This window comes from Capricornis sumatraensis, chromosome 15, assembly GCF_032405125.1.
Source record: "Capricornis sumatraensis isolate serow.1 chromosome 15, serow.2, whole genome shotgun sequence".
NCBI classification, from domain to species: Eukaryota; Metazoa; Chordata; class Mammalia; order Artiodactyla; family Bovidae; genus Capricornis; species Capricornis sumatraensis.
In genome coordinates, this window is record NC_091083.1 from 20,837,029 (window position 1) to 20,856,324 (window position 19,296).

Consider the following 19,296-nt stretch of genomic DNA (forward strand, 5'->3'; position numbering starts at 1 on the left):
GCCATTACCAAGCCATTTAAATTACAGCAGCATCTAAATATGTTTTAATAATATATAGTGCTAGATTTCCTTATGTAAAATAAAAACTATTCACTGCAAGTTTGTGGTGATAAAGTTTCAAGACACTTTAAATGTCCTTCCATGCCCGGGTCCAGCCCCGGTGGATCCAGGGAATTCGAAGTGGGGACAGCGTTGGCGTGAGAAAAACTTATTTATTTATTAATATAGGATTAGTTTAGGAAGAAATAATGTAGTAGGAAAATGAAGTGGAGAGAAGAGGCTGATTAACTTGGGTTACGTGGAAAACCAATAAAGTTCCAGACAAGGAGTTTACACCATCTACATTAGGCCGCCGACGCCCGTTTGAATATCGGAGAGTGCCCCGCCTTGGGCTCTCACTCTTACCGATCTTAAAAGCCAGGACAAGTAAGTAGACATGGTGAGCCTCCACGTCCCAGATGGGAATTCAGCCTGAAATTAGAGTAAAGAGGAGACACAGGGGAAACCAGTCCAGCGACTGGCTCTCCTTCTATTGTCCTTCAAGGCCTTTTATACTTTTGATTATACATAGAGATCAATGGGTAATACAAAATTATGTAGCGTTCGCAGCTCAGACTCTTTCTGTATATCTTTTTGTATACAAAAGATCTCAGGTGATTTACATTATCTTCTGGCCAAGAGGCTTGTTAACACCTTTCGGCTTTCTTCCTTAATGAATGTTAATTTCGTTTCCCCTGAAGTGTTTTTCTTTAATCTGCATCTCCTTAAAGCATTAGAGTTACATCTCTATAGAACAAAGGTGCAGTGGGTTATAACAAAGAAGGTACTTAACTCAAAGATCTAATGTTGCTAATACCAGGTCTACTACTTGTTTTTCTATATACCAACTATTTCTAAAAATAAAGGATATGAAAATTTGGCACCAAGTATTGGCTCAACAAATGAAACGTTTAATCAGTCCTATTCTAATGATTTTGACTCCTCGGAAGCCCCTACATTCCTAGGATGTTTTAAGCTTCCTGTGCCTCCTGCGGTCAGAAGGCCTCAAACAATCACATGCGCAGCTGTACGAGTCCTGCAGGCAGGCTAGAAAGCCATCAGAGGGGTTTCTGGATTGAAACACTCTTTCAAATGCAGAAGACTAAAGCCCTGAATTGACTTTTTCCAGAGAATGTCAGAAGAGTGGATAAGCAGCCAGATTCTTATTTTTGGAGGGTGGATGCTCAGGAAATTCCAGGGGGAAAACCTGAGGTCAGATTAGCCTTGCCATCAGAGCTCTGCCGCATGACCTTGTCACGGGTGGAATTCCTCACGCCGGCTCCCAGCACTTCCACATGCAACTGAGTGAATAATTATGGCCCATTCATTCAGTGAAATACCATAAAGTATGATGGGACAGTTTTAATGTATGATATAGCAAGATCTTCATGTTATGATTAAATAAACAGAAAAGCAGGAAGACAGAACACCATGTACAATTTAGGTAACAAAAAATTGTTTTTATGTGCATAGAAGATCTACAAGGTCTATAAGAAATTGACAACATTTGTTGCCTCGGAGGCTGGTTGCTAGGACTCAGGTGGGATTCTCAGTGCATAATTTTTTAAAATATTTCTTTATTTGGCTGCACTGGGCCTTAGTTGTGGCAAATGGGCTCTTAGATCTTTGTTGTAACACACAAACTGTTAGTTTCAGCATGTGGAATCTAGTTCCATTACCAGGGATGGAATACAGGCCTCCTGCATTGGGAGCATGGAGTCTTAGCCACAGGACCACCAGGGAAGTCTCATGTGAAATTTTTTAAAAATTATTTTTCTCTATCCACTTTTAAAATGAAATGTGAGATGCTTAGTGCTTAGTCACTCAACCCTGTGGACTGTACCCCCTCCTCTCTCTATGGGGATTATCCTGACAAGAACACTGGAGTGGGTTGCCATGCCCTCCTCCAGGGTATCTTCCCAACCCACAGATTGAACCCAGGTCTCCTGTGTTGCAGGCAGATTCTTTATCATCTGAGCCACCAGTGAAGCCCAAAATATAATATACATACAGTAAATTGTGCAAAGCACACTACTTTTAAGAGTAAGTTTGAGCTTCCCTGATGTCTCAATGGTACTGGGTTTGCCTGCCAATGAAGAGACATGGGTTCGATCCCTGATTTGGGCTCAAACAAAGCCCAGCATGCTGCTCAGCAACTAAGCCTGTGGACCACAACTACTGAGCCTGTGCCCTAGAGCCCAGGAGCCACAACTACTGATCCCATGTGCCCTGGAGCCTGTGCTCAGCAACAAGAGAAGTCACCACAATGAGAAGCCTGCACAGCGCAACTGGAGAGTAGCCCCTGCTCACTGGAACTAGGGAAAAGCCTGGGCAGTAATGAAGACTTGGTGCAACCAAAAATAAATAAATAATTAAATCAAGAGTGTGGTTTGATGATTTTTATTTCCATATGCACCCCTGTAACCTCCAACCAGATGGTGAATAGATGTAGAATATTCCTGGTGCCCCAGAAGATTTCTTCATGTTCTTTTCCAGCCCATCCCTTGTAACAACTAACTACAATTCTGAATTTTGTCATCATCGATGACTTTAGAAATGAAATCATACCCAATGTACTGTTTTTTTTTTTTTTTTTTTAGCAGCACTGTGGGGCATGTGAGATCTTAGGTCCCCAACCCGGAATTGAACCCATGCCCTATGCCTTGGAAGCATGAAGTCTCAACCACTGAACCACCAGGGAAGTCCCACCACAATGTACTCTTTATGTCTGATTAATTTCACTTGATAAAACATCTTTCATCTCTGAGAGTACACCTAGTGATTCAGGCATCTGTGTTCCTGCCTTTATCAGTAGTTTGGTCCTTGTACTGCTGCATGTATTCATTATATGAATATACCACCATTTATTTCTCCTTTCTCTTATTTATGGCTTTTGTGTGGTTTCCATTTTTTGGCTATTATGAATAAAGTTGCTCTGAACATTTTTGTACATGTCCTTTTGTGAATATATACATACCGATTTTTCTTGAATAAAAACCAAGAAGTGAATTGCTGGACCTTAAGGAGGTGTTCATTTAGATTTAACAAGTATTGCCAAACAGTTTTCCAAAGTGACAGTGCCTTTTTACACTTGTGTATTCATATATACCCATGTGTGTATGTGTGTGTGTGCTAGATGTAATATGCCACCGCTGGGTACTGTTGGTCTTTCTTGGGGGGGCAGCGTCTGGCCTCTTTCACTTAGGAAACCGCATCTGAGATTCGTCTTTGACTTTGTGTATATAGTATTACACGTTACATCATTACATGTTATTCATAAATTGGTTTGTTTATCCAGTTTATCCAGTAACTGACTGAAGGACATTTGAGTTGTTACCAACATTTTTTTTTTTTTTACTATAAACATTCATACGGTTTTTGTGCAAACATAAGTTTTTGTTTTTCTTGGGTAAATATCTAGGAGTTGGCTTGCTAGTTTATTTATTAAGTATATATATGTTTGGCTTTATAAAACTTTATATGTTTTCCAAAATGGATGCACCATTTTGAATATATGCGAGCCCAGTTGTTCTACATTGTGAGTAGCAGTTGCTATTGTCAGGATTTTTTATTTTAGCCTTCTAATGGGTGTGTAGTATAGTCTTAAATTTTACACTACATCCTGGTGGCTTCTATTATTATGGTTTTAAGCTGCATTTCCTTGGTAAATATTGAGTTGAGTGCCTTTTCATATATTTATTGGAATGCAGTTGTCTTTTTTTTTTCCAGTTGTCCTCTTTTATCCATTTCTTTTTTTGCATTGTCTTTTTTTTTCTTCATTGACTTGGAGGAGTTTTCTTGTTTTAATATAGTCCAAATATAAGTCCTCTGTCAAATGTATGCATTGTAGCTTATCTTTTCACTTTCTTAATAGTATCTTTTCATGAGCAGTGTATTAATTTTAATGGTGGCTCTAGTAGGTTCACTAACGGCCCCCTCAAAGATGTCCGTGTCCTAATCCCTGAAAACTGTGAGTGTATTGTTAAGGTAATATATTATATTACCACCTAAGCATGGCAAAAGGGACTTTGCCTATGATATCAAGTCAAGAATCTTGAAAAGAGAAGATTATCTTGGATTATCTATGTGGGACGTATGTAGTCACAGGGTCCTTAGAGGAGGCAGGTTGATGGTCAGAGTCAGAGAGAAGGGGTTGTGATGACAGAAGCAGAGTCAGAGAGAGCTTTGAGGATGCTCTGCTGCTGACTTGAAGATGGAAGAAGTCGCCATAGCCTAGGGATGCAGGTAGCCTCTTGGAGCTGGAAAAGGCAAGGTAATCCATTCTCCTCTAGTGCCTCTGGAAGGAGAAAAGCCTACTGCTATCTTAATTTGAAACAAGCAAGACCTCTGATCTCCAGAGTTGTAAGATGATAAAATAGTGTTGTTTTAAGTCACTAAATCTGTTGTAAATTTTTTTTTACAGCAGCAATAGGAAATGAGTACAATGACTTAGCTTTTCATTTTATTAAAAAGCAGTTATACACAAAATAAAACAAAAAATCTAACACAAGTGATTTATCTTTTTTTCTTTTCCTTTTTGTTAGTGCTTATTGTATTCTGGTTAAGAAATCTTTGCCTGCCCCAAGCTTGTGAAGTTACTCTGTGTTTTCTTGAAGAAGCACATTGCTTTACCTTTTACATTTGGAAAGTGATATATCCTAAATATTGTTCATGAGGTTCTCAAGGTAAGAATACTGAAGTGGTTTGCCATTCCCTTATTTGTCATTTCCACAGGATAATCGTAAGGGATTTGATTTAGTTTATGCCTGAATGGTCTAGTGGTTTTCCCTACTGTCTTCAATTTAAGTCTGAATTTGGCAATAAGGAGTTCATGATCTGAGCCACAGTCAGCTCCTGGTGTGGGTTTTGCTAAATGTATAGAGCTTCTCCATCTTTAGCTTGGAAGAAAAGTTATGACCGACCTAGACAGCATATTAAAAAGCAGAGACATTGCTTTGCCAACAAAGGTCCATCTAGTCAAAGCTGTGGTTTTTCCAGTAGTCATGTATGGATGTGAGGGTTGGCCTATAAAGAAAGCTGAGCACTGAAGAACTGATGCTTTTGAACTGTGGTGTTGGAGAAGACTCTTGAGAGTCCCTTGGGTTGCAAGGAGATCCAACCAGTCCATCCTAAAGGAGATCAGTCCTGAATATTCATTGGAAGGACTGATGCTGAAGCTGAAACTCCAATACTTTTGGCCACCTGATGAAAAACTGGCTCATTGGAAAAGACCCTGATGCTGGGAAAGATTGAAGGCAGGAGGAGAAGGGCATGACAGAGAATGAGATGGTTGGATGGCATCACCAACTCAATGGACATGAGTTTGAGTAAACTCAGGGAGCTGGTGATGGACAGAGAGGCCTGGCGTGCTGCAGTCCATGGGGTCACAAAGAGTCAAACACAACTGAGTGACTGAACCGAACTGATATAAATAAATTTTGGAGTATTGTTTGTAGACTCAATGTTCATTTGAGAAAAAGTATCCAATGGCTCCAGTACATTTATTGGGAAAAACAGGATCCTTTCTCCCTTTGAATTTCATTGGCACTTTTGTCATAAATTAAGTTTCTGTGTATGTTAGTGTCTGTTCCAAAGGACTATTTGTAAGTTCTTCACCAAGTCCACTTGGACCTAATTTCTGTAGTTTTTAAGTCAGTCTTGAAATTCGATAGTGTACGTCCTCTAACTTCATTCTTCTTTTGTCTTGGTTGTAGTAGGGCCTTGCATTAAGACAAGTTTTAGAATAACCTTGTCACTTTTTCCAAAAAACCTGTAGGATTTTAATTAGGATTGCACAGGGTAAATTGCTTTGATATAGCAATTCAGATCCTTTACTTTGAAAGTGAAAGTGAAGTTGCTCAGTCGTGTTAGACTCTTTGCGACCCCATGGACTGTAGCCTACCAGGCTCCTCCATCTGTGGGATTCTCCAGGCAAGAGTACTGAAGTGGGTTGCCATTTCCTTCTCCAGGAGATCTTCCCAACCCAGGGATTGAACTCGGGTCTCCCACATTGCAGGCAGACGCTTTATCATCTGAGCCACCAGGGAAGCTCATACATGCAATAATCTCACATTAAAAAAAAGTATTCATTTTAGAAAAATTATATGAAAATATAAAAGTATGCAGACTTAAAAGAAGATTAAATTATAAAGTTATCTGCATTCCAAAAGAATCCCAATAATTTATGAATTAATTTGAGAGGATTCTGTTACAAGCACATTCTCCCGAGTAAAAATTAACAAATTTCCATGTTATCACTGTACAGAGAATCACCTCTTTTATTAGAGTACTGGCATGAGTTCATACATAAGTAAAATGCTATTTAACTTAATTAGCACATGAAAGTGAAAGTGTTAGTTGCTCAGTTGTGTCTGACTCTTTGGGACCCCATGGACTGTAGCGCACCAGGCACCTCTGTCCGTGGGATTCTCTAGGCAAGAATACTGGAATGGGTTGCCACTCCCTTCTCTAGGGGATCTCCCCAACCTAGGGATGGAACCTGGGTCTCCTGCATTGCAGGTGGTTTCTTTATGAACTGAGCCATCAAGGAAGCCCTGTTAGTACATACATTTAAAGAAAACATGACAAAACACCAGAACTTACCAGAAAAAGAAATACTTGGCTCCACACCTCAGACCTTACACTGAAAAAAATTCCAACAGACCAAACACTTAAATCCCACCCCCTTCTCCCAACTCAGTGTAATTTTTTTTTTAATTCTAAAGAAATCTTGAAAAAAGCTTTTTGCTAATAAGTAGTACACAAAACCTAGAAGTTAATAGACAACAAAATTTTTGATAAATTCAAAATCTTATAAATTTGTTTTTAATATGACAAAAACTATCCATGTAAGATTAAAAAAATGACTGACTGGAAAACAGTACCTGAAACATATCATAAAGAACTTATTTCCCTAATATAAAAAGGAATTTTATACAAATTGGAAAAACAAAAAATTGAATAGAAAAAAGGACAAAGAATAGGAATTGCAAATGGTTAAGAAAATGTACACAGTCACAGAACAGAAGGAATTAAAGTCATCCTAAGATACTGCTTTTTACCCTAGCAGAATGGCAAAAATAAAAGTCTGTCAAAGGTGCTGGAAAAGGTGTATGTCAACCAGCATTTTCATCTAATCAGCCACTTAGAGTGTAAGATGATAGAATCTCAAAGGGTAGTATGAAAATATCAAAAGTAGAAACGCACACATCCCAGGAAACAATGGTTCTTCTAGGACTTTATCTTACATACATATGTGCAAACACACATATACACACCTGTAATAAATGGTGGATATACACACCTGTAATAAATGGTGGTAATATGAAAGCATGGAATATTCTGCAGCTAGAAAAGAGAATTATAAATCTTATAGACTCATTACTGCAGATGGTAACTGCAGCCATGAAATTAAAAGACGCTTACTCCTTGGAAGAAAAGTTATGACCAACCTAGATAGCATATTCAAAAGCAGAGACATTTCTTTGCCAACAAAGGTCCGTCTAGTCAAGGCTATGGTTTTTCCAGTGGTCATGTATGGATGTGAGAGTTGGACTGTGAAGAAAGCTGAGTGCCGAAGAATTGATGCTTTTGAACTGTGGTGTTGGAGAAGACTTTTGAGAGTCCTTTGGACTGCAAGGACATCCAACCAGTCCATTCTAAGGGAGATCAGCCCTGGGTGTTCTTTGGAAGGAATGATGCTAAAGCTGAAACTCCAATACTTTGGCCACCACATGTGAAGAGTTGACTTACTGGAAAAGACTCTACTTTAGCTAAATTTATTCTATTAAATCTTTGAATAAATTTTTTCTGCTCTGTTAATAACTGTGATTTTTAAAAATTTATGACAAGAAGTTTATGATAATAACACATGCTTAGTAAAGAATCATTTGTTTAATTTAGTGGAAGGAAAAAATGATTTTCAAACTGTGGGTTATGATTCAGTAATGGATCATAAAATCAATTTAATAATCCTTACCAGCATTAAATAAATTGAATTAGAATAGGAAAAATCAGAATACTATAATTAGTTTGGTGAAACTTTTATATCAGCATGTATATATATATCTATATCTTGGTTCACATTATATTATTTTTTATTTTGAGTTGTGTCAAAAGATATTGAAAACCCATGACTACAGTATGGTGCTGTGTTTTACAGTTTTATCCCCAGAAATCCTAATTTAGTCTTAAAAGAAATATTGCTTTGTTACAGACTATCATTATAAGGGAGACTAATTTTTTTAAATAAAAATACATGATTAGTATGCTCAATTACCCTACGAGGGATCACTTCATTGATTAGACTTTATATGAACGATAAATATTTTAAGAGATGGTTTTAACTGGAAAGTAGAAGGACCTCTAATCTAAAGTCGGAGAACTTGACGACTATTTTCAGGGCCATTAGCTAAATCTCTTAACCTGCATAAACTTGAATTTACTTTTTTGGTAACAATAGAAAAAAGCTTTAGGTCATTTATCTCTCAGAGCTGTAAGCATTAAAGAAGTCTTAAGGGACTTTGAAACAGTAAAGTGGCGTCACCTGCCCAATCATCCTCCGGTGTGTTTTTGAAATGTTGCAGTGTATGGAAATGTTTAGTGATTTCCTTGGTTAAATCTGGCTCATGTAGAGACCAAATTAAAGAATATCAAATTTCAATGACTTGGATTAAATGATGTGTGGATAATGAGAAGTAGTAAAGAAAGACTATTACATCTATCTTGGATTATTGTGTAGAGTATTTCATTTATTGATTTATGGACCTTAGAATAATTGATTTGGGGAATTCCCTGGTGGTCCATTGGTCAGGACTTAGCACTTCCAGTACTGGCCTGAGTTCAGTCTGGTTGGGGAACTAACAACCTGCAAGCTGCCTGGTCAAAAAAAAAAAAAAAATCTGGTGACCAGGAGTAGTTACCTCTTTCAGGTAGGAGACATGAATTTTCCTTGTAGAGCGCTGAATATGTTAAGGCCCCTAGGAAAGGAAATATCCAATAACTACGTACTGATGGGTCAATTTTTGAACATTCGGTTGTCATGTTATTCTTATAGTTACTGTGGTTCTAAATGACTTCACAGAGAGATGAAAAGATGGACTTTTAAGCGACTTTTAGTTTGTTTTTCAGCCTTTGGACAAAATTTTTCATAGTCCATTATATTAAAAGCATTTAATGTTTCTCTTGAAATATAAGTTCTATAAGACTATTTTAAAGCAGTTGATGATTTTTGAAAAAGCAAAATGATCTTACACTATGTAGAGAACCTGTACAAAACTTCAAAAGTGTAGGGACGTACACACACATTCTCCTGAAGAACGAGAGATTAGGATGTGATAGCAGTAAAAAATATTACGTTTGTTTTTATTTTTAAAAATTGAAAAAAATTTAATTGAAATATTGTTGATTTACGGCTTCCCTGGTGGCTCAGTGGTAAAGAATCTGCCTGCAATGCAGAAGACCCTGGGTTTAATCCCTGGGTCAGGAAGATCCTGTGGAGGGCATGGCAACCCACTCCCCATGGACAGAGGAGTCTGACAGGTTATGTCCAGAGTTGCAAAGCGTCGGACATAACTGAAGCCACTTAGCAGCAGTAGCAAAGCTGATTTACAGTATTATCTTAGTTTTGTAACCAAGCAAAGGGCTTGTGTGCTCATGGCTCAGAAAGTCAAGTTTACAGCAAAGCAAGGATTTATTGCAGGTCACCAAGCCAGGTGAATGGGAGATAAGCCTCAGATCAAATGGCTCAGATGAGCCAGCTTAGTCTTTGAGTTACAGGTGTTCTAAAGGGGAGGAATAAAGAAACTGGGATTACTCATTGCTCTGTGACATTTCTGTATCCGTGATTTTAGGAGTCAGAATCTCTCATTTATGAGTTTCTGGCCAGGTGACTCTATAGTCTGTGAGCTCAACTTGCCCTAGTGAAACAACCTGAGTTTGTAACTTAATAGTGATACTTGTAACAGTGATGTTAGTGCATCATTAAGCATGTTATCAAAAGCTTTTGCACAGCAAAGCAAACTATAAGCAAGGTGAAAAGATAACCCTCAGAATGGGAGAAAATAATAGCAAATGAAACAACTGACAAAGGATTAATTTCCAAAATATACAAGCAGCTCATACAACTTAATACCAGAAAAACAAACAACACAATCAAAAAGTGGGAAAAAGACCTAAACAGACATTTTTCCAAAGAAGACATACAGATGGCTAACAAACACATGGAAAGATGCTCATCATCGCTCATTATTAGAGAAATGCAAATCAAAACTACAATGAGATATCACCTTACACTGGTCAGAATGGCCCTCATCAAAAAGCCTACAAACAACAAATGCTGGAGAAGGTGTAGAGAAAAGGGAAAACTCATGCACTGTTGGTGGGAATACAACCACTGTTGGTGTTGATACAGCCACTATGGAAGATGGTATGGAGATTCCTTAAAAAACTAGGATTAAAACTATCATCAGTTCAGTTCAGTACAGTTCAATCGCTCAGTCGTGTCCGACTCTTTGCAACCCCATGAATCGCAGCACGCCAGGCCTCCCTGTCCATCACCAACTCCCGGAGTTCACTCAAACTCACATCCATCGAGTCGGTGATGCCATCCAGCCATCTCATCCTCTGTCGTCCCCTTCTCCTCCTGCCCCCAATCCCTCCCACCATCAGAGTCTTTTCCAATGAGTCAACTCTTCGCATGAGGTGGCCAAAGTACTGGAGTTTCAGCTTTAGCATCATTCCTTCCAAAGAAATCCCAGGGCTGATCTGGACTGGTTGGATGTCCTTGCAGTCCAAAGGACTCTCAAGAGTCTTCTCCAACACCACAGTTCAAAAGCATCAATTCTTTGGCGCTCAGCCTTCTTCACAGTCCAACTCTCACATCCATACATGACCACTGGAAAAACCATAGCCTTGACTAGACGGACCTTTGTTGGCAAAGTAATGTCTCTGCTTTTGAATATGCTACCTAGGTTGGTCAAAACTTTTCTTCCAAGGAGTAAGTGTCTTTTAATTTCATGGCTGCAATCACCATCTGCAAGGATTTTGGAGCTCAAAAAAATAAAGTCTGACACTATTTCCACTGTTTCCCCATCTATTTCCCATGAAGTGATGGAACCAGATAACATGACCTTCGTTTTCTGAATTTTGAGCTTTAAGCCAACTTTTTCACTCTCCTCTTTCACTTTCATCAAGAGGCTCTTTAGTTCCTCTTCACTTTCTGCCATAAAGGTGGTGTCATCTGCATATCTGAGGTTATTGATATTTCTCCAGGCAATTTTGATTCCAGCTTGTGCTTCTTCCAGCCCAGCGTTTCTCATGATATACTCTGCATATAAGTTAAATAAGCAGGGTGACAATATACAGCCTTGACGTACTCCTTTTCCTATTTGGAACCAGTCTGTTGTTCCATGTCCAGTTCTAACTGTTGCTTCCTGACCTGCATATAGGTTTCTCAAGAGGCAGGTCAGGTGGTCTGGTATTCCCATCTCTTTCAGAATTTTCCACAGTTGATTGTGATCCACACAGTCAAAGTCTTTGGCATAGTCAAGAAAGCAGAAATAGATGTTTTTTCTGGAACTCTCTTGCTTTTTCCATGATCCAGCAGATGTTGGCAATTTGATCTCTGGTTCCTCTGCCTTTTCTAAAACCAGCTTGAACATCAGGAAGTTCACGGTTCACGTATTGCTGAAGCCTGGCTTGGAGAATTTTGAGCATTACTTTGCTAGCATGTGAGATGAGTGCAATTGTGCGGTAGTTTGAGCATTCTTTGGCAAAAAACTATCATATGACCCAGCAATCCCACTCCTAGGCATACACCCTGAGGAAACCAAAATTGAAAGAGAGGCATGTATCTCATTGTTCATTGCAGCACTATTTACAATAGCTAGAACATGGAAGCAACCTAGATGTGCATCTACAGATGAATGCATAAAGAAGTTGTCGTATATATACACACAATGGAATATTACTCGGCCATAAAAAGGAACACCTCTGAGACAGTTCTAATCAGGTGGATGAACCTAGAACCTATTATACAGAGTGAAGTGAGTCAGAAGGAGAAAGATAAATACTGTATTCTAATGCATATTTACTGAATCTAGAAAAATGGTACTGAAGAATTTACTTACAGGGCAACAACAGAGAAACAGACATAGAAAATAGACTTGTGGACATGGGGAGAGGGAGGAGAGGGTGAGATGTATGGAAAGAATAACATGGAAACTTACATTCAGTTCAGTTCAGTTGCTCAGTCGTGTCTGACTCTTTGCGACCCCATGAACCGCAGCTCACCAGGCCTCCCTATCCATCACCAACTGCTGGAGTCCACCCAAACCCATGTCGATTGTGTCAGTGATGCCATCTAACCATCTCATCCTCTGTCATCTCCTTCTCCTCCTTCCCTTAATCTTTCCCAGCATCAGGGTCTTTTCAAATGAGTCAGCTCTCCACATCAGGTGGCCAAAGTATTGGAGTTACATAGATAGCCAATGGGAATTTGCCTATAGCTCAGAAAACTCAAACAGGGGCTCTGTATCAACCTAGAGGTGTGGGTTGGGGAGGGAGATGGGAGGGAGGTGCAAAAGGGACGGGAGATATGTATACCTATGGCTGATTCATGTTGAGGTTTGACAGAAAACAAAATTTTGTAAAGCAATTAACCTTCAATAAAAAATTAATTAACTAAAAAAAAGAATGTTATCGACAGCAGTAAGTTTTGTTATCTGACACTGGTTGATTAGTGTTGTTAGCACAGGATTGAAGTCAAAGGGGAGGAAGAAATGAATAAAGTTTTGGAGAGAGAAATTAATTATAAACTCAATAAGAGATCTTGGTGTTAAGGGGACTCCTTTTCAGTTTCACGTGTACAACATAGTGAATATTTTTAGATTATATGTATGTTTGCTTTTAAATTGTGGGCCTTTAAAGGTACAGAGTAGGCTTCCCAGGTGGCACCAGCGATAAAGAACCCGCCTGCCGATGCAGGAGCCGTAAGAGATGGAGGTTGGATCCGTGGATAGGGAAGATCCCTGGAGGAGGGCATGGCAATCCACTCAAGTATTCTTGTCCGGACAATCCCATGGACTGAGGAACCTGGGGAGCGACTAAGCACGCATGCAAAGGTGCAGGTTATCCTTACTCAACTTGTATCTGCAATGTTTACTTCATTGCTTGGTACAGAGCTGGCAATATCAAGTATTGACTAAATTTTAAGTGAATTGAGGGCAGCAGAGTTATCTCTAAAAAGATGGAGGAAGTAAAGATTTGGAGTTCTCCATATTTAGTCCCTTTTAATCCTTGTCAGAATGATATCTGATTCCTAGTGAACCAAATTCTGCCAAGCTTCACAGCCTTCTCGGGGAACCCTGTGCTAGAGAATGAACTAGAATGAACTCGTTCATTCTCTAGAATCACCCTGTGGCGCCATCTCCCGGAGCTGTCAAGAAACTTGGGACTTAAAACCTCCACCCTCTGTCCACGTTCTTTTATTTTATTACTCTCCTCCCGAGTCTTTTTCAGAGGCTCCCTGGACGCATGCGCCTTCGATGGGCAGCAAGCCAGTGAGAGACTACAATTCCCAGAAGGCCATGCCAAAGTGTGTGTTGGAGGTGGAAATCCCATGGTCCGGGGAAGAGGGAGGGAAAGGCAGGAAAGATCGCGAGAGAACGAGCTTATGGCGCCTGCGCGAAGTGGGTGGAGGCGGGTGGAGAAAGTGAGGAGGAAGAGGAGGAGGTGCTGTCCCACAATACCAGGCGGGAGGGCGGGCAGGCGGTTTGTATCCGGGCTGTGAGGTGCTGGGAGCCTCCGCGGACCTTGCTGTTGCCTCTGTCTCTTTAACGGGAGAGGAAGCGATGCGGAGGGGTGGAAAATGGCAGAGCTGCAGATGTTACTAGAGGAGGAAATCCCGTCCGGCAAGAGAGCGCTGATTGAGAGTTACCAGAACCTGACCCGGGTAGCGGACTACTGTGAAAACAACTACATACAGGTGAGCCGCGCGGGCGGGCGCACGGGCGGGCGCTGCCGGCCGGGCCGAGGACCCGCCGCCGGCCGGCCGAGTGACCAGCCCACTGGGCGGGGTGGGGAACTGCCTAACCCCAGCGGCAACCCCAAAGCCTAAACCCAACCCCAAGCTCAGCCGGGGTAGATAGCGAGCGGCCGTGTTCGGGAAAGTCGGGCTGTGATACAGGAAGTGGCTGTGGTGGTTGAAACCCCAAGAAGCCGAGAGAGAAAATGGGCGAGGGATCCCGGAGCCGCGGCCGCCGCAGCCCGGCGCCCCGCTGCCCTCCTCCTCCTGCGCGGGCTCGGCCCCCAGGACCGCGCTGCTCTCCAGCCGCCTTCCACCCGCTGGGCTTCCGTCCCGGAGTCCCCCGCCGCCAGCCGAGGGTCTCGGAGCGGCCGACTGAGCGGAGAGCCGAGGGCCGGGACTAGGAGAGGCAGGAGCCGGAGGGGAAACGGGGGTGCATCGGGGGAGGGTGGGGTGGGGGTGATTATGTCAGTTTCAGCCCAGAGGGTGTGTCTTTTATTTATTTTTTTAAAAAATTGGTCATGAGTCACATCACACAGACCTCCCCGAGGAGAGGAGGAAGCGGGTGGGGAGCGAGGGAGGGCGTAGTGAAGTTAACCTCCGAATTCCCTTTAATTGAAGGTTTGTAAATCTGCCTGCCTGGTGGTTTTCAAGTCGGTTTTTTTCCCCCTCTCATCAATTTCACTTCCGCCCCCACCACAATATATTCTAGAGATTGTTAGGGCGGTCGTTAGTGTAAAACACAAATTATCCTTAACTACTTGGAAAAATGGCTTGGATATTCTCTCTTCCCTAAAAGTTCTTGAACTGGTGGCTTAAGTAAAAATAGAACGGTATAATCTCCGGTTGCTTTTTTTTCCCTGAGGTTTGTCTCTTTCCATCCTAAGTACATGTATAGAATGAATCTCCGAACTAGAACTGTAACGACAAATATGTTATTGTAAATTTATTAGAAAATTCTTCTCACTTTTCTATGACAGGGGTTGGTTGTTTGCTTTTAATGTTTGAAAGTGAATTATGTTGTGTGATAGTTTAATTTGTAGATCTTTAACTGCGTAAACTGAACAGTTCGCAGTAGAAGCAAATAAAAGTAGCAGAGTCCTTTGTATCAATATAATGGCACGAAAAACTCGCTTGTTAGTGGAAAGGCATGACCAAAACGTGCTTTGAAAGGCTGGGGTTATTGCAGTTGAGAACAAAAGTATTTATAGAAATGCATCCCATGTAGATTATCATTTTTAAGAACCAATCGTCTCTGTGTTGGCAAATACTTTTCCTCTTTATTTTTAGAAGGAGATACTGTTTTCAGAATGTTTTGAATATTTCTCAATTCCCATATTAGTAACATTGTATTTTCAGTAGCACTACTAGGAATTCATCTCATACATTTTTTCAGGCTTTTATTTTAAAACTTCCACTGATAAACTTGTTGAGTGCTTGCCACAACTACTGTATTACTTGTTTTTGCAAACTTTATAACTGGCTTTTAAGAAAATATTCTTAAATCTAATAGGAATGTGAATATAGTTTTCAAATAGAAACGCTATCTTACGTTTAATCGATATTGAAAATAAACACGTTTTATTCAACTTCACATGAAGAAGTTGAAAATTGAGGTGAATCTCAGTTTGCTGCAGGTGTTAAAGATTTTGAAAGCCAAGGGAAGAGCACAGGAAGTTAAATTACCCAAGTTCTAGAGAAGTCATTTCTTTGTAGAAGTCAGCAGACAGGCGCTTCATAAAGGGCTGGTTTCTTTCTGTTTTGCATGTTGGGAAATCTGACAAATATATGGTGTGGTAACTGCTACGTGTTGGCCACTGCAAACGGGTTTTAACTTGTCTGTTGACTGTTTCTTTTTCAGGTAGTTGTGTGCTGTTTTTTTGTTTTTTTTCTTCCTTGACCCCTTTTCTTTTCCCTTCTTGCTACCATCATGTGATTTTGAAGCGCTGTAAAATTTCATTAGATCTGCAAATAAATCATTCTGTTTCTCTTGTAGTCTTTTAAGCATGTTAGTACCATGGTGCTAAGATGCACTGTCACTGGCCCCAAGTTGTTGTGTTTTGGTGATCCTCAACACAAGTGAGATACTCATAAGTACTTGGGGGAAGAGGGAAAGAATGAAATTCACACGCAGCAGTGTTTATCTTTGTAGCTTTGGTCTCATGAAGATGGTCACTAGCTGCTTTCCCAGGAGGCTCAGACAGGCTCCAGAGATGACATGCACTTTGTGGAAGTTGATGTGGTGGTAGCTGATTTTGTGGTCTGCCGTGGTGCTGTGGAGAGGGGACAAATAGTACTGGAAATACCCGTTTGGATGTCTTTTGAGATCCCTCTGTATCCCTTCTGTGACTGATTGGGTGATGGCCAACACCCTGTGTAAACACAGTGTCACTTGGAGAAAGTATATGGTCATTTGTGTTTTGAGAATTTTTTTATACCCAAGGTGAGTTAAATTATTGCCTGAGTGATTTTTATCCTGAGAATTTAGTTTTGATTTTGTTTCTTTCCTACACTTTGGAAGTACAGTTCTGGTAAGGTGTTTAGCAGGCAAGTTCTTTTGGTTGTAGTGCAGTTGAGTCCTTGAGCACTTTGTTAGCTCTTTTGATCCTGTTGACTTTATTAAATTTTATTATTAATAGCAAAACTCCTCAGAAGAGTCCACTATCTTTTAAAAAGGACAGGGCTTTTGAATTTCTTAGGGGACAATAGTATTCAAAATAGAAAGTGTATTTTGTTTAGACATAAAGAAAAATCTTTGCCTTTTTCTACCTTAGTTTGAATTTTCTGGTGGTTATGTCAAGGACAGTCACAGTTCAACTCGAATTCATTTGTCCTGGCCAGTTCTCTGCACTCCACTTCAGGGTCCATACTGCCTTTATCATAGGGACTCTGGGGGAGTAGGAAGGAGATACAAGTGAAAAGGAGCAGAAACTGCTCGCGAAAGATTTCTCAGCATAGGTTGAGTAAGGACAGAAAAGTCTTCCTTGCCTCTTAACTTTTTAATTTTTTCCTCTGGAATCCCCCCCATAGGGGCTTCTTTTGGGTCAACAAGTATATCCTGAAGTCTGGGAGGATGAGGGGATACCATCAGTGAGCTGCTTAGTTTAGCTTGATTTCCTGTACCTGTGATGTTTGTATTCATTTGCTCATTAGACTCATAATCTTGGAAGGCAGGTAATTTTTTGAGTGGGAGCACTTTGGAGTAGGTAAAAATTGACTCTTTTGGTACTCTATAGTTTGTTCCAGTTTATAAAGTGATGTCACTTAGGTATTACAGTAATTCTATGATCTTTTTCTTTCTCTTTCCCTTTCTTTTTTAAACAAATGAGCAATCTGAGGTTCTGAGACATTGAATACCTAGCCTAAAGTTCCATATCATGTATGAGATAGCGCCTGGAATCAAACCCAGATTTTCTGATTCTGCATCCTAAGTGGATAAAAAGAATGTATGAAGAGGGTAATAGAAAATGGAAGAGTAAGACACCCGCTTCTGCTTATTGAGTGCCTACTCTGTCACAGTGTTTGCTGGTTGATTTGTATTATCTTTAATCCTTGCAAAAACTCCGTGATAGACAGTATTCTCTTACAGATGAAGAAATTAGGACTCGGAAAACATAAATCAGTTTTTATTTTATCATACAGTTAGGGATTGGCAGTCAGGATTTCTCTGTAACTGTAGCAGGCTCTAAAAGCCATACTCTATCCACATCACACTGTCTACAGATGTGAATGAGTCCAGAAATGTCATGAAATAAACAGATTCTTGTGAGTTGTGTCTGGGATCCTCACAACTATTTTACTATTTGTTTCCTCTGAGTTCCAAGTTGTACTATAAGAACAGGTATGTTTGTAACTTGGGAACTTGCCTGAATCACAAAATATAGTAGCTCTGGCACTTGAAGTATTGAATTACAGGAGTTGTAGGCTAGTTTTTCACTGAGCTCACTGGTCCCTTTTCCTTACTTGTGTGTTTTTGCCTTTTCATCTCTTCTGAATCAGCTTTGCAGTTGTGATAAGGAAATTTTTAGGAAAATTAGTAGACGTTAACAAAACAAAAAACTTCTTGAAATATTTGGAGTAGTTCTGATTTCCACACAAATTGTGTTCAGGTAAAGACATTCAGAATGATTGCAGAGATGAGGACAGGTTAGAAATGGTAGAAATCTTAATTGCACGTGAAAGTTTGAGTAAAACAGTTATTTGAAAAATTAGAGAAATTGGAGATGTAGTTTGGAAATCTATAATACGTGAGCTAAACAAGGTTTAGTAGTGCACAACATGGTGATTCTAGTTAATGTTGTGTAGTTGCTAGGAGTGTAAATCTTAAAAGTTCTTGGTATAAGAAAAATTGTAAATTTGTGTGGTGATGGTTAACTGGACTTACTGTGGTGATCATTTTGCAGTATATACAAATAATAGTGAATTATTGTACACCTGAAACTAGTAGTGTTATATATATCTCAATAAAGAGAATGGAATTTTAGATAATTTTATGGAAGTTCCTCAGTTAATCATTAGATTGACCCGTATCGTGTCAAAACATTAATTGAACATTAACGGCAACCCACTCCAGTATTCTTGCTTTGAGAATCCGGTGGACGGAGAAGTCCATGAAGTCGCAAGGAGTTGGACATGACCGAGCAACTAACACAGTGCTGCCATTAAACAGGCAGAATCTGACCTTGCATGTTAGGTCTTAATGAAAGTCCATTCATAAGAGTGGAGTTTTATACCAGTTCTTACTGATGCTCTCAAGAGTACTGAATATTCTTTAGGGCTGTATATCATTTGAATGTTTGTATTAAAACATCTTTTTTTCATTTTGTAACTACAGTACCACTAAGAACTTTACACATGATACTGTGATCTAGTTCTAGTCTGTGATTAGATTCTCAGTTTTAGCTTGTTTTTGTCTTTTGGAGAGAAGTGTTTTTTTTTTTTTTTTTTTCTTTTTCTTTTTTTTAAGAAAATTGTTGAAATAATCCCTTCAAATAAGAACACTTTTCTAATTCCTGTTCTGTGTGTGTGCTTTCCCCAGTTGGTTCTGATAGGTGGTGAATGCTAATACTCCTTAAAGTAGAAAAGAGATGTTTGGGGCATTTGAGTTCTGATCAGTGCTATTTATTTATTGACGTATAGGATCTTAGTTCCCTGAAGAGGGATCTGCAGTGGAAGCATAGTCTTCAGCACTGGTTGGCTGGGGAAGTCCCTCTAGGGCTGTTAGGATAGATAAC

At 39.9% G+C, this 19,296-nt stretch overlaps 1 protein-coding gene across 30 annotated transcripts in view; it reads left to right on the top strand.

Annotated features, from left to right (window-relative positions):
* Window positions 1–13,812: 13,812 nt before the first annotated feature.
* Window positions 13,813–19,296, top strand: part of ABI1 (abl interactor 1) — an 85,353-nt gene continuing 79,869 nt past the window's right edge. For all 30 annotated transcript variants that reach the window (XM_068987907.1, XM_068987909.1, XM_068987890.1 and 27 more), the window contains exon 1: window positions 13,813–14,023. In XM_068987907.1, coding sequence (XP_068844008.1) covers window positions 13,907–14,023 — 117 coding nt within the window. In that variant the 5' untranslated portion in view covers window positions 13,813–13,906. The remainder of the gene's footprint in view (window positions 14,024–19,296) is intronic.